We start from the raw sequence: 14,937 nt of genomic DNA, 5'->3' as shown, positions 1-14,937 counted from the left end.
AGTCACAGCATGTTAAATTTTGGGGAAAAGAAGATAGCTACTTGTTATAGTTAAAAACAATGCTACTGTGGGTGAACTTTCAGCATGCTTTGCTGTTTAGGTTATGCTGGGATGACTACCCTGAAGTTGCTTTCCTTATGCTTAGCACATATTTAAGACAAAGCCCAAGTCAAGTTCACCAGGTCAGTTCTTGAAAACTCTCTTAATGTAGATACTGCATGCAGAGCATTCTTATGCCATTGCCACCCATGCTTTTATGGCACTTTGTAGGGTGTTTTTTGGTATTTTGGATATTGTTCCTTATAGTTGAGAATAAGGGTTTGAGGGCAATTTGGGGCATTCTTCTGATTAATAAGTGTCCTTGAGCACAGGGGCCTGAAGTCAGTGGCCGAGGAAGCATCTTCTGGTTCTGTGTACCTGTCTTTAACTGTGTGTTTTGAGAAAACTACTGTTAAAGCTAATTTCACTCAGATGAACCAAAAAAGGAGCGGTATCTCAGCCTCTTAGGAGAGTTGCTAATGTTAAGGATTTCTAAAGTGTACCCCCTTCCCTGTCTAATCCCCTCGTTCAACCAAGGCCTAGGCATTAATGTTCTCTCCTGTTGTGCTATATATTGAGCAACAGTGGAAGCAAGCAAATATGCACAAAGTCCAAAGACCAAGGACAATCACATAATGGTTGATGTTCAGGCAACAATCACAATTTTCCTCTATTTAGATCTGGACTGGTGATTTATATGGCGTTCTCATTTATTTATTAATTTTTGGGCGATGGATGAAGTTGCAGAAGATGGGAAAAGGGCCAATATAGTGCCTATCTTTAAAAAATGCAAAAATGAGAACTTGGAGAATTATAGGTTCATCAGCCTGAGGTCAGTCCTGGGGAGCAAATACTGGAGTAAATTATGAGGAAGTCAGTTTGCAAGCATCTGGAGGAAGAAAGGCAAATCACAAGCAGCCAACATGGATTGTTAAGAACAAATCATGCCAAACCCATGTCATCTCCTTCTTTGACAAAATTATTAGTTGGGTAGATGAGAGAAATGCAGTGGACATAATGTACTTGGACTTGGAAGGCTTTTGATAAAGTCCCATTTGACATTGTCATATGTCAGCCACTTCAACTGAGGTGTCACTAACAAAGAAAAAGAAAAAAAAAATAGAGGTGCGGTTTTGGGCTACATCACCAGAATTTTTAGGTTTAAAACAGAGGAGGTGATAGGGCCATTTTACTTTGAACTGGTTAGGCCTTATCTAAGGGACAGATCCAGTGGGAGTACATTAGTCTGACCACACCCCTCTTTTGGACTATACTATGGAAACAGCAGCCAGGGCCTCTCTTAAGTCTCTGAACCAGTTAAGAATCCCCCATTTCCTTTCCTCTCCAAGCTCAGTAGCATGTGTCATCCTTCTCCCCTCCCCTTCTCTCCTCCCCCATCTCCTGCTTCCCAGGGACTAGGGGAGCTCCAGAGGCACTCTTGCCCCAACCCAGCCGAGCTGCATGGGGAGCAGCAGGTGAGTTCTTCCCCCCCTACCCAGTGTCCTGTCCCCCATCAGGTGTTCCCCCACCAGTTCAGTGCCCACCATCACTACTGCCACTGCCATTGTCCCAGCTGAGTTCATCTCCCCAAGACAAGCAACCTAGCTGAAACATGCCAGGAATTGCTCTGGAACCCTTGGCAACCAGGGACAGTGGCATTGATGGGCGAAGGGAGTAAAAGGGGAGAGGAAGGGAGCTGACGAAAATGATAAAGTTGTTAGAAGGTAAACTGTATGAAGAAAGGGTGAGAGTTAAGCATGTTTAGGGTGGAAAAAAGGCAATTAAGGCAAGGACATGATAGCATATTTCAAATAACTGAAAGGCTGCCATGAGGAAGGAGTACAACTGTTCTCCCTTGCCATAGAGGGAAGAATGCAAAGCAATAGTTTTAAATTGAAGGGAAGTGTATCTAGATTAGATATCAGGAAAAACTGCCTTACCATTAGAATGGTGAAGCATTGAAATAGACTGCCCAGGCAGTTGTGGACATTCTGTGCTTCTAGCCTAACCTGTATGAGCTGCCCTTCTCTGCTTATATTATCTTGCCACCACAGTGCACCAACACAGAACAAAATACAAATATAAGACAGGCTGATTCCTACAAGTTTTCTGGGAAGGCTGTTGAGTAGCCCTTCTGGGAGTGAGTCTGCCTTCTGTGCCTTAGCTCTCTTTAAGTAACACCATGAGCTTTTTGCACCAGAGAAATGAGTGCTACAAATCTGGCCTGTTTTGTTTTTTTTAAATATAGATGACCACCAGAGAGAGGCAAATTAAAGGAACCAGAAAGTTTTATATGGTATTTTTGCTTCTGTACCTTCCTGGGGATTTTTATCTCTTAATGTAGTGTAATGACCAATCCTTCCTCCTTCCCTCCACATCTTGACATAAGCTTTCACATTCAATAATTGCAACTGGAGATGCTAAATAACATGATATTTTATGGGAGCTCCTTTTTCTGGATGTAGCTGTTCTAAAAATGAACAAAAGCTCATGTTTAATTTGTCGTCCATTTGGATTTAGATGTAAGCAGTGGATGTTAAGTGTCACCATAACTCTACTATAGACGCCAAATTTCATAGAAAGCATGGTAGCTATTTTGGATTTATCTCATTGTAACTTGGCCTCTAGTCCTTTTCAGTTTTAAAATTGCACTGATAATGGCTTGCCTCTCCAAATCTCTGCTGTATTTGTAATACAAGCACTTATCTGGGAGGGGAAGAAAAGCAAGACTGTCATTGAGTTATAGGACCTTAATTGTTTGCACAGCAGGTAAATGCTCGGCTAAGCCCTAAATGTAATGCTGGTGAGCAGTGCAAGCTCCCTTAATGTATTTACCAGCATGTATTTTATTATTATAATCAGTGCTGGTGGTTAAGTAAGCAACGGGTCAAATGAACATCTTGCAATGAACCATATTTCTGGCTTTTCCTATGTTTTTTGCACACTTTTTACATTGATTGCAATGTCCAATAGTGTTTTTTTCCTAATGTAGTTTTGTTGATATTTTTATATTTTTAAGTGGCCCATGCAGGATTCAGCTTAGTGGCATCCTGTTCTCACAGAGATCTGAAATTAAAATAAAAGAGTTTTCATTCTCAGAACAAAATTTGACTCTTTAAATTATTTGTATATTTTTTCTTATTAACCTCATACATAAACACAAGGTGAAATAGGAAAGAGTTAAAATATCAATTTATTCACCTAAGTTTATAATTTAGTACAAGAATGCACATGTCCTGTGGTAAGCAACACTGCATTTTGCATATTTTAACAAAGCCAGTAGGTTTACATAAGTGAAGACTTAGTCCTGCTGAAAATCCCATCCAGAAATACAGTAGTAAAATGCATAGAGTATAATCCAAAAAAAATCAAAAATAGGCAATATAAAATGTTACAGTTAGTTATTTCTGACTGTTCTAATCTTTATTCTTAGGTTTCCAGCAAAGTAAATTTAAGGAACCTTTTATATCAGAGGTGACATACAAATGGGTTTGATAGTAGTCTGTTTATTCGTATTCCTAACATCAGTTTGTTTGTTTTTTTGCTTAAGTAATAGCTTTGTCATATATTAAACTTTTATGTAAATATAGACTACATTTTAACTGTTTATGATCCTGAACAGGAAATTTAAGAGACTTGTTACAACACCATAAATCCTCTCTTAGAAACATTATGAGCCTGTGTCTACAGCAGAGCATTAAAATATCCCTTGCCTTTGCTTTTCAAAACTAATAAAAGATACCAGCCCTGACCTTCACTGAGATAGCAGAACTATGTTTAAGCTGATGTAAGTAGAGGCTTAATTAACATAAAAGGGAAAGCTATATTTAATGTTTTAACGGTTGTACTCAAAGTGTAGACACTGCATGGAAATTATTAATGCATGCATTTGTAAGCCTCGCCCTTCAACAGTTGGTAAAGATCAAAAGAACAGTCATAAGTAGGGTAAGGATTGCAGGGCAGTACTCTGACAATGACGTTTCCTTTCGTTTACTTAATACAGCTTTCACATTAGACAGATCATACAAATTCAATGCTTGTTTCTGATATTGGCTCTATAAAGAGATATAGAGGCTCATCTTGGAAGCAGGCTTGAAGTAACTGAAAAGGCTGCAGGTTTTTTTAATACATAAAAATAAATAGAACATAAATCTTCTATTTGCGTCTTTGGTAGTAGAAGTATGAATGTTCTGAACCAATTAAAGTATTTATATACTCAGTTCAAAGAAAATATTTTACTTCCAGGTGTGTGGTTTTTTGTTTGTTTGTTTGTTTTTGGTTTTGGTTTTGGTTTTGTTTTTTAATGAAAGTCTTCAATTACAATAGTTTTAGGGGGAATTTTTCCCTCAGTAGATAGCAGTGAAAAGTGTGGATAGCAGTTATCCAAACACACCATGCTATTCAGCCGCATATGGCAAGTGGTACCAGAATTCGTATTCTCCCATGCAAGCCAGAGGGCCAAACAGTACATACAGATGTTTGGGGAGATTCGGGGGACGTTACATCATGTTAAAAATGGCCACCCAATCTAACCTAGTTTGCCTAACCTTACACTTAGGTTCCTAATTAGGTTGATCTAAGTGCATACTATATAGAAGTTCAGGAAGGTTAGATTAGTCTAAAGGTGGCAGACATACAGATGTTCACTGCATCAGATCTACAATCAAACAGGTTACTTTAAGCTGTGTGACTGTAGATCAGGAGCAGCTTGTGTGCATGTTCAGTGGTGCTGGGAGCTGCACTAGAAGCATGGTAAGCAACTTGGGATGTAGAAGAGGGCAGGTGGGACTAGCAAATTTGAAGGAATCAGGGAGGTGATTATTCATCTAGGATTTGGAGGTTAAAAAAAAACTCAGTCAGGATCAGAAAGATAAGAGAAGTGCAGCCTCAGGGCTGGGGCATAGGTGGTAGAAGGGGGAGATAACAGGGCATTGTGCCCCCCAAATGCGGTGCAGCGGTAGGGCCACAAGGCAACTTGGCCACGGGCTTCTGGCAGCTGCAGCAGAGGTGGGGAGGGGTGCACATGCAGCAGTGAGAGGAGGGGGCATTGGGGCTGGGGCAGGGGCTGGAGGAGGGGCAGGTGCTGCATAGCCAGACCAGGGTATGGGACTGAGCCACGAGCAGCTTGTCCAGGGGATACAGCAGTTGCTTCTACACGCACCCCGGGAGGCATGAGGGCATGTGTCCCAGATCTGGGCAGGGCAAGCTGCTGCTATGGGCTGTGGTGGAGGTTGTGCCAGGCTCTTCCAAATGAGGACTCGGCTGGGCTGCGCTCAGACCAGATGGCAGCAGCGCAGGGGAGTGGGGCTACGGGGCATCCCTCCCAAAATTCACCGTAGCCCTCCCAACCTCCCCTCCTAGCATCACCACCACATGCCCTGAGCATGGCTTGGCCCAGCCCCAGCCCACCCTGCCCCACACAGATCTGGGGGCACACCCCCCCCACATGGCCTCCTGGGGCTCATGCAGAGGTGGGAGCCGCCACCCCTCCCCATACCTCCAGGACAGGCTACTTGCAGCTTCATCCCACACTCTGCCTGGGCTGGGCAGTGCCAGCCCCAGTCCCACTCCTGCCCCATGGCCCTTTCCCCACCCCCACCCCTTCCCCCAAAGACTTACCTGCTGGGGAAGGGGTGCATGCACATACATGCATATGCACTCAGCGCCCTGCAAATTTTTTCTCCCTCTGCCTATGGGCTGGGACAACCAGTTAGTTTTTTCCTAGCCTTGGTGCTATGCTCCAAACGTGCTGACATTCACTGGACTGGACTAACCCATTCCCAGTCTAATTTAGATTAGGAATTTCTCAAGTGAACTACAGGCAGTTCTTGGACTTACAACACAACTGATTCCTGAAAACCTCGTCTTAAGCCAAAATGTTGTAACTCGGAACCAATTTTCTCATAAGAAACAATGTTATAAATGGGGGATTGGTTCCTGAACCAAGGCCCAGTACCCTATTTTCACCAAAAATACCCCAGAATTTTGTACTCAATCAATTATAGATGAGTAAGATAGCTACATTAATGTATTTATATTGTAAATAGCAATCATTGATTTGGAAGGACTTCTTTGAGGTGACTTTGCTGGACTTTTTGAAGGGCTCTTGGTTGGATTTTTTGTAGGGTTCTCGGCTGGAGTCTTCTCAGGAGGCTTGTCTGCAGGTTTTTCTGGAGGCTTGTCTGCTTTCTTAAAGAAAGTGTCCAAGGAAGTTTGGGCAGATGTTCTCCAGGGAGATGAGCGACATAACAAACTTGTTTGCTGGCGTGACGTCGCCTCAGATAAAGTGTTGTAAAGTTGAAACTGGCATTATAAAGTTGAAACAGGGTGTCAATTTATAAACGTTGTAAGTGTGAAACGTAACTCAAAACGTTGCAAGTCAAGAACTGCCTGTAATTTAGATTGGTCCCACCATTTTTTCCCAGTTTAACCTCCCTGAACATCTTCACATCCCCGAACAGCACTTACATAGCCTAATCAGGTTAGGTCAATCTGAGCTCCAAGTTAGGTCAGGGTTGTGTAAGTCCCATGAGGCCATGCAAAATAGATGCACGCTGTCTGGAGTGCTGCTGGAAGGTTGGTCAGATCCACATGCACTCTGAAGACTTGTTTTGAACAGCTGCTTGAATTGGAGCAGAGTCCTGCTCATAAGCTCCCTCTTCCAATGTATGTTGTCCTTCCCCCTACTAATGTCATGGAGGTGGCATCTTATTCTGATAAACAATGAGACTATTATCTGCATTGCCAGGGAGCTCTGTGTGGGGACTCTATTTTATTGACGCATGGACTGATCTTCAGACTGATGGTTCATGTTACCATTATCAGCACCTAGAAGTATCATTCTGGAATGCTATATTAGTCCATACTTGACCATTCAGTCTTTCTGGCTGGTTGCACTGCTGTGCTTGGCTTCACTTACCAATGCCTGAATGCACCGCTGCCAGCTGTAGTGGAACCACAAACTGCTCCCAGGAAGAGTTCCTTCATGATTTGCATTTTTTTGCATAACTTAAGTTCTAGCCCATTGCGCTACAGGATTGTACAAGATACCATACCCCAACCACTGTTAAGGATATAATTTGGCCTGGTTGTGCAATAATTTAAAACTATTTAAAAAAAAAAATTCCCAGCAACTGAGTTCTTCAGTCTACAGGCTTAATCAGTATCATATAGATATTGAAAGGATTCAACAGAAGGGGATATGTCGGGGTGAAAATAACTGCACAGATTTAATTCTGCTCAAAACATTTTCTCTTAAATTGTGAAATCTGTTCCATAAATATGCTATATAATATATAATTGACTTATAATCTCTGAGCCAGTAAGGCCAAAAGCCACTGGGTTCTATGAGCAAACATTGATCTTCAGAGGCAGGCTATGTAGATAAATGGATTAATTTCCTAAGTAACAGGAATAAGCCTGTTTGCAATGCTGGAACAGTGTGTCACAATTTACATTTACATCAGTTTTGCTACAGCTGTTTGAATGATTGGAGATACCATTTTTGATTTCTTAAGATAAGTGCCTTGTGCTTCAGGCCGTCTGCAAATTTCTAGGAAATGCCTCATAATATGCAATATAATACAATAAGAGCTGTGTTAACCAGCATTGAAGTAACCAGAACGCTATTAACCGGAATTGCTGGCCAGCCAGCAGGGAAAGGGGGAGGGAGCTCACATGCAGTGGGGAAAGCTCACCGCCTCCATCACCTACCACCCTGTGCTGCCGCCACTCCACATGCCACCCCCACCACTCCAAATGTGGCCGCCTCCACTCCCCCCATCCTCCGCTCCACATCCAGCCAAAAAACCCCTGCCCTCAGGTAACCAGAATTTTTATATAACTGGCACCCCCTCTTATTACCGCACTCATGCCAGATAACAAAGCATTTAGTATACATGTCTTGGAAGTATAAATTCAACCCTAGAAAGCATTTAGTCATCAAACATTTTGATGAAAGTCCATGTTCCAGTTACTTAAGCCATAGCTCAAGTACAGGCTAACCACCTTTTATGCATATGCATGCATCCATTCTATGGATATGAAATATGGCATGGACTACTTAGTTACTGATTGTTTCTTAGTGTTAAATCTCTACCATGATAGGAATTTGATTTTGCAGCTAAGAACTACACCAGCTGAGAGATAAATGGGATATAATAATTTGCCTGAATGAAAACAAGAAAAATAATGACAAAGTAAATGTAATTTTTTTTTTCTGTTTTGTTCTGCAGGAGGCAATAAGCTTAAGGGTCAGCATTTTCGATTGAACTGGGCCTGGATTTCCCTAGAGAAAGAATATTACTTGGTAAATGAAGACTCAAAATATCTAGACATCATTCTTAAACGGAGAGGTTACTTGGGAGAAACTTCATTTATTAGTAAGTTCCATTCCTATATATTGCTTCTGAACCACTGGTCAGCAGATTAGCAAAATGTATCATAGCTACATATGTTAACCTGGAAATATTTAGCATGAGCCTACTAGATACTGTGATATGAGAATTTATTAGAAAAAGAGCTCTTTTATTAAAACGAATGCATGATTCATTTGAATTAAAGCACAGAATCAAATAAGAAATCAATTGCTGATAGTTTTCTTTTCCATTCTAACCAGTAATCAATATTTTTTAGGTATTTCCTTTACAACTGTAACCCCTTTGCATCTTTCACCTACACATTTTCTAGTGTCTGCTGCAATTCGTTCTTTGATTTTTAACTCCCTTGGACCCATTCCTTCCTTTTTGGGCTTAATGTTAAAATTTCAGTAGCTTCAAGAAGAACAGGTAAAGGTGAAATTTTTTTAATCATTAAAAGTTTACTTTTAATTTAAGACAAATTATATCTGATCATTTGAAAAGTATAGATACTTGCAATACAAAATTATGTGCAACAATAATGATCCTTTTCAGGCAGGCACCTGAGCTAGAACTTCCTTGTAAAATAGTCACAAGGAAGTGGTCAATGAAAGCATGTCAGTGAGAGCTGATGTGTATTTAGGAGCTGAAATGCTCTGTGGGTATGAGAAGAGACTATTACTTGATAAAAACTATTTATTTATTAATTGTAAACTATATTCTGCTGTCTGCTTCACTTCTATAAATTCAGAATGACACTCTAGCATTAAAAGAAATTACAAATGGTGTAATTCAGGTCACAATTCAAAATTACATTACTAATAAAATTGTTTTATTAACTTGTGTGAGAATGAATGGACATTTCTGATTTATAGAGTAGCTAAGCCTGTTCCTCATTTGAATGGAATCTAAATCTATCCATAAAGTAGATCACCCAGGCATGCTCACTGAATATAGCCATATCTGTTGGGAGCAGCAAATAGTGTTTTGAGGTTCAGAGACAACAGTATATTCATATACTCTCCAAAATTATGTAATTCTCATGAAATTACCAACAAATAGTTAAATCATGGATCTCACAGCAGCATTCTGGGTCCTATATCTTCAAAAGAGAAGGATAGGCCAAACAGTGGAACAACTAGAAGAATCCATTGCTATAAATATGGACATTTCATAGCTGAGGGAAGATTGAGGCTTCTAGTGAAAAACGAAAGCTTTTTGGAAATAAAGTTCTTCCCTTGGTCCTATACTTTAAATTTTTACTAAATGGAAGAGAAATTAGACTTTCTAGTGATTTTAATTAATAGAACAGGGGTCAGCATTCTACAGACTGGATCCAGCCTGGAGAACCTTTGGATTGGGCCCACAGATGTGGAGCTTCAGCAGTAATCAGCAGTGGGAGGCACCTTCTGCAGGCATACACTCTGTGCTGCTGCAGGGACAAATGCTGGTTGTGGGCCCTTTCCCCTGGCCACTAATGGAGATCCTGCCTCCAACCCAGGGTGGCTCATTCCAGCCTGCAACTGGGAAAGGCTACCTATCCCTGCAATAGAATGAATAGTAATCTGTAATAACAGTCATTACATTAATTAAGATGCAGTTTTCAGAAATAAAAACAAAGAAGAATTTTGAATTCTTGCCCCAACTAAATCTGAAGAAAGCACTGATTCTTTGTCTGCACTGTTAAGAAATACTTTAATTAAGAGTGTAAACCTAAACTAGGATGTCACCTTTGCACTTCTTTTGTGGAACACAGTCCCACATTATTTTGTCATAATTAAAAAATATGCAGATAGCAAATGTGAAGACAAGCATCAAAACTCATCCTTTGCCAGCCAGACAACTGTGAACTGATCTAATTGAGCAGTGACTAGCATATGTATTAGAAATCTCAGTGAGGAGGCTCACTTTCTTTAGTCCTGTTGGCAGTCAGCTGAGGTGTTGAAAACTATTCACAGTGCAGGAAGAGTGAGAAGGCAAAAAAGGATGTGCTACCACATTCTTGCAGCCTCACACATCTTTAGCTTCTGGATGTTTTCTTATTGTTCTCTTTGCATCTGTAGTAGGGATATATTTGGACCCAAAGCATTAATCTTTCACAGGTTTATGTCAAAGAACAGGACCAGCTTAAACTAATCAGAAAAACAGTTTAAGCCCCTGATTCAGCCAGGTACATAGGCACATACCTGACTTGAAGCACCAGCAGTGTAGGTGAAGTGCTTTAAGATGGCCATATAATTTAAGCCCCTTGCTGAATCAGAATCCAAGTCATTCTGTGTTCTGACTATTAATGAACTTGGCTAGATGCTTTCTTTATTCTTTGAAAGAGTAAACCTCCCAACAGAAAATACTTGAAAAGTTTATAACAATGAATCACAAATTACAGATCTTAATTGGTTTAAATTAATTGCTGAGTTTGATTAAGAGGTAGGTTATTCAAAGAAGTTAACAAATTTGGCATCTCACCAAATGTCAGGTTATTGCTAAATGTTCTATATATGTGAAATGGACCAGTTCAGTATCTAAATACATCTGACCCTGATTCCATCAAGAAACTGTTTTGGAGACTGACATGTAGTTTGATTAACGTACACCTGACTGACTAACTTAATCCTACTGAGTGCAATTCCAGAATTGGAAAAGTACTCGAGTTCTTTCACGGTTAGATTTTCATCACCCTCTTTGGTCTGCGCACGTAAACAGAAGGACTGTTATGCCTTAAAAAGGGCTCTAGGAGCCCCAGATCTTTTCTTATTAATTATTATTATTCATTTGACTTATATGCCACCTTTCCCAACAAAGTCTTGGGATTTAACTGGGGGAGGAAGGAGGATTGGAGGATACAAGACAGACAGAGATGCAAGCTGTATTTTGAGGATTTCCTCACAAACTTCAACATACTTTCCAAGGGTAACAGTGGGCAAGGTTGTATATTGGAGAGGGCTTTCAAGAGCTGTCTGCTTGGCACCAGAACCCCATGAGCCACCCCCAGTTCAAGAAAATCCAAGACTGGCTAATAGCCATGTTAGACTCCTGGGACACATCTACACATGAAATTATTTTGATGCAAAAAATTCTGGTGCAGCTTGCACCAGTATTTATTGCTCCTGGGTGCAGCTTTCACACGTGTGCCTAGGGCCACAGCACAGTAAGCCAGGCAGAGCAGCCCTGGCTGGCAGGGGGCCCAGGGTTCAGCCTGCCAGTGCAGGGCTGCTCTAACCCAACTTAATGTGCTGTGGAAGGGCTGGCTGGGGCACAAGGGCTCTATCTGGCAGGCAGCCCCGCACTGGAGCACCCTCATGCCCTAGCCAGCCCCAGTCAGTGTCTACACATGTGTTGTGGTGGAGTAAATAACTTCCCCATAGGATAGTACTTGTGTTGGGCAGTACTATGCTACAGCAGAGTTAATTTGTTTATTCCAGCCTAAGAGCACCATGCATGTAGACACCAACATTTCAATGCAGAGCTAATTAGTCAGCCCTGGCACCCCTGATTCCCTAGGCTAAGACACTGAATTTGATCCCTTGACTTTGTCAACTAAACTGAATTATGGACATTTTTGGAATCATGGAGATGACCATTACATAAAGGTCTCAACAAGAAGATGAGTCACCAAAAGCATAGTTATTTTAGTGTGAGTAACTGAGATTCAGGCTCTATATGTGTGTTTATTCACATTATCTATAGTCACTTGAAGCTTTCCCAAACTTCCACTTTACAGGCTGAAATTTTCCAAGTTAAGTCTCTCTTTGAGCTTGGTAAGTACATTTTGAAAATTTCAGGAGAAAATATGTGAATGTTTTTGAGATGATGATAATAACAGAAAAAAACAAAAACCTTTAGTTTTTTGGTATATCGATACCTGAAATCTCTTGATGGAGAGATCTGACATTTGAGATGGATAGTATTTGACCTTTTCAGTAGTTAGTTTTGATCTGATTGACTATCCAACCTTGTACTACACAGAGGGTTTGGTTAATCTGAGTTCACCTGATGTTGGTGGCACCAATACAAATTCTGTTAAAGAGTAACAGGTTAAGTTTGGGCAGCTTCGATGCATTCTTAAAAATTAACATAAAAGCCAAATCTCTCTAATACACATTTTTAGTTGAGTAAAGGGTAATATATTTTCTGAACTCGTATTGTTTAAAGCCTGATCAGTAATGAGAGAAAAAAACAATTGCTTTGTTTGTAATGGCCCTGTTTTCTCTTCTCTTTTTTTGTTTTTGACAGGCATTAGCACTAGAGATGGTACAGCTGAGAAAGATAAGGACTTTAAAGGAAAAGCACAGAAGCAAGTGCAGTTCAATCCTGGCCAAACCTTAGCTACATGGAGGGTGCGGATTTTGAGTGATAATGAACATGAGCAATCGGAGACCTTTCAAATTGTGCTTTCTGAGCCAGTCATGGCTGTTCTGGAGTTTCCTGAAGTGGCTACAGTGGAGGTGATTGACCCGGGAGATGGTAAGAACACTTTACTGGTTTTATTCTTAATCAGTATACTTGTCTTCAGAGGAAACTATAGCAGAGCAATCCATAAAAATGCCTGGTAAAGGTACTTCATTAAAATCTTCAGTTGGAAAATGGGTTTAGGCATCACTTGATGGCTTTTCATTGATCATATTCAGTTGACTGGTGGCCTGTTGGAACTCTAAGATGATATATTTCTATACATAGATTTTTTTTCCTTTCTTTGCCAGTATTTATTACTTATCAGTTGTTTTACATTAGACCGAATAGATTGTTGAGCCTCTTTTGAAGATCATAATCTTCCTAAGCCTTTCGGTGACCCTTTTACAATGAAAAACCATTTCGTCACTAGAACTTACTTGCTAGTAAACATCTGCCTACTTTGTAAGGCAAGTGTGATGTTATATGATACAATGATATAATTAATAGAAGTCACAAATTAAATCAATTTAGAAAAGTAGAGAATACACTGTTTTCTCATTTTAAAAACTGTAGTCTTATGATTCTTTCTCATGTACTAAACATGGAAATAATTTATAGTCAGACTGCTTCCCCCAAAGAAAAGCTTAGAAACCAGTTTTGTTACTGAAAAATGGAACAGTTATCACTTATTAATTGCATGCTTGACTCTCCCAAATCATTCTGATTAGTTCAAAAAGCATCTCCTGTGCCCTCTAAAAATATTTTCAACTAACACAAGCTATTTAGAACATAGTTAATGTTTCCTAATCTATTTTAGAAAACTATTTTAAGTTTTATGACTGGTTTCAACTGACATGTTAAGCTACCTAGTACTAGTGCAGCATAAGAATTATTAATTATCTTTATTAAACGTTGCAGGACATTATTGAAACAGATTCTAGCTGGTGCTGTTGTCTTAGCATGGAGCCTTGGACAGCTCTGCAGCCACTGCTGCTTTGACAAACACCCTCTCTCAGAAACTGCCTTTGCTTTCTGAATTTTAGTAAACATGTAGACTAGTATTCCCATGGGAGTTGGAAATACTTGCCTCTACAGTTGGCTGACAGTTTAAGAGATCTGCTACATTACATGGGCCAAACCAAGGCTTTGGAGTTAAGGCTCTTAGACAGAGGATACTGTCTTGACACCTTTCTGATTCCTTCCATGTACAAACACAAATGGAATAAGAAGTCACCTTAGCAGTGCCTCCAAAAATAGAGATGAGACCCTGCGCCAGTTCTTCTTGCCTCCCTTCTCCAAGGCTAGGGAGAAAGACTACACATAAACTGGTATAAGTGATTGGAAATAGGTTCGAATCTGTAACACAACAGAAGTTCAGTGCATGTAAACCATTTTCAAACTGGCCAAAACTGGTTTAAGAGAAATCTGTGTGGATCTAACTGATTTTAGGTTAAATAAGTTTATTGAACTTCTGTCCGAGATCCCCTCCAGATTCAGATTAACTCGCAGTCCCCCCAGTATCTCAGGATACTTTTCACCTTCCCTTAAAACTCCTTCTCGCGGGGTGGGTCAGCAAGGTTTGGCCCAAGCTATCTGTTCCAGCCAAGCAGGGAGGCATGCTCTAGTGCCCCCAGCTTCTGGCCTGGGCCTCTGCAAGCATGTTGCTGCATTTTCAGAGTCAAAAGTGAATGTCTATTCACTAGCTTAGACTAATCTGCAAAGATTGAATTGATTCAGCCTCAGGCTTTTTGTCTGTCAGTAATTAGCCCAAGTTTCCTGCCCCCAAGTGAGAGAAATAGCAACTTATGTACATATATAGCTGATTTATGTTCTGGGCTCAATTTCTTAGCTGAAGTGTCAGGAACAGCTGAAACAACAGTAGAATGAAGGTGAGGAGAGAAGCATGGAGTAACAGGATAGTTAACATCGAGAAGTTTGGCTTTTGAACTGCATCCAGGCACCTGAAGCAATGGGCCATGGTCACACAAAGCTGTTAAGTAATACTAAAAGAAACTCAAGACTGCAATAGCTAGTTCTGTATAATCCTTTTGAATTAAGAGGTGAAGGTATGCTGAGCAGGAAAAATGTGTCCAACAGATTTTCACTTGCTAGTTACTAGAGGTGCATTGATTGCATATTGGATCAGCAC

At 40.4% G+C, this 14,937-nt stretch overlaps 1 protein-coding gene across 1 annotated transcript in view; it reads left to right on the top strand.

The window, feature by feature from the left end:
* The window catches only part of FREM2 (FRAS1 related extracellular matrix 2), a 210,771-nt gene that overhangs the window by 98,953 nt on the left and 96,881 nt on the right, over window positions 1–14,937 (top strand). The window contains exons 3-4 of the mRNA XM_090027088.1: window positions 8,274–8,420; window positions 12,630–12,860. Coding sequence (XP_089883214.1) covers window positions 8,274–8,420; window positions 12,630–12,860 — 378 coding nt within the window. The remainder of the gene's footprint in view (window positions 1–8,273; window positions 8,421–12,629; window positions 12,861–14,937) is intronic.

The sequence above is a fragment of the Crocodylus siamensis genome, chromosome 1 (assembly GCF_052110815.1).
Source record: "Crocodylus siamensis isolate JL-2025a chromosome 1, ASM5211081v1, whole genome shotgun sequence".
Classification (NCBI taxonomy): Eukaryota; Metazoa; Chordata; order Crocodylia; family Crocodylidae; genus Crocodylus; species Crocodylus siamensis.
The sequence above is the reverse complement of the archived record's forward strand: the minus strand, read 5'-3'. Positions and strand labels throughout refer to the sequence as shown.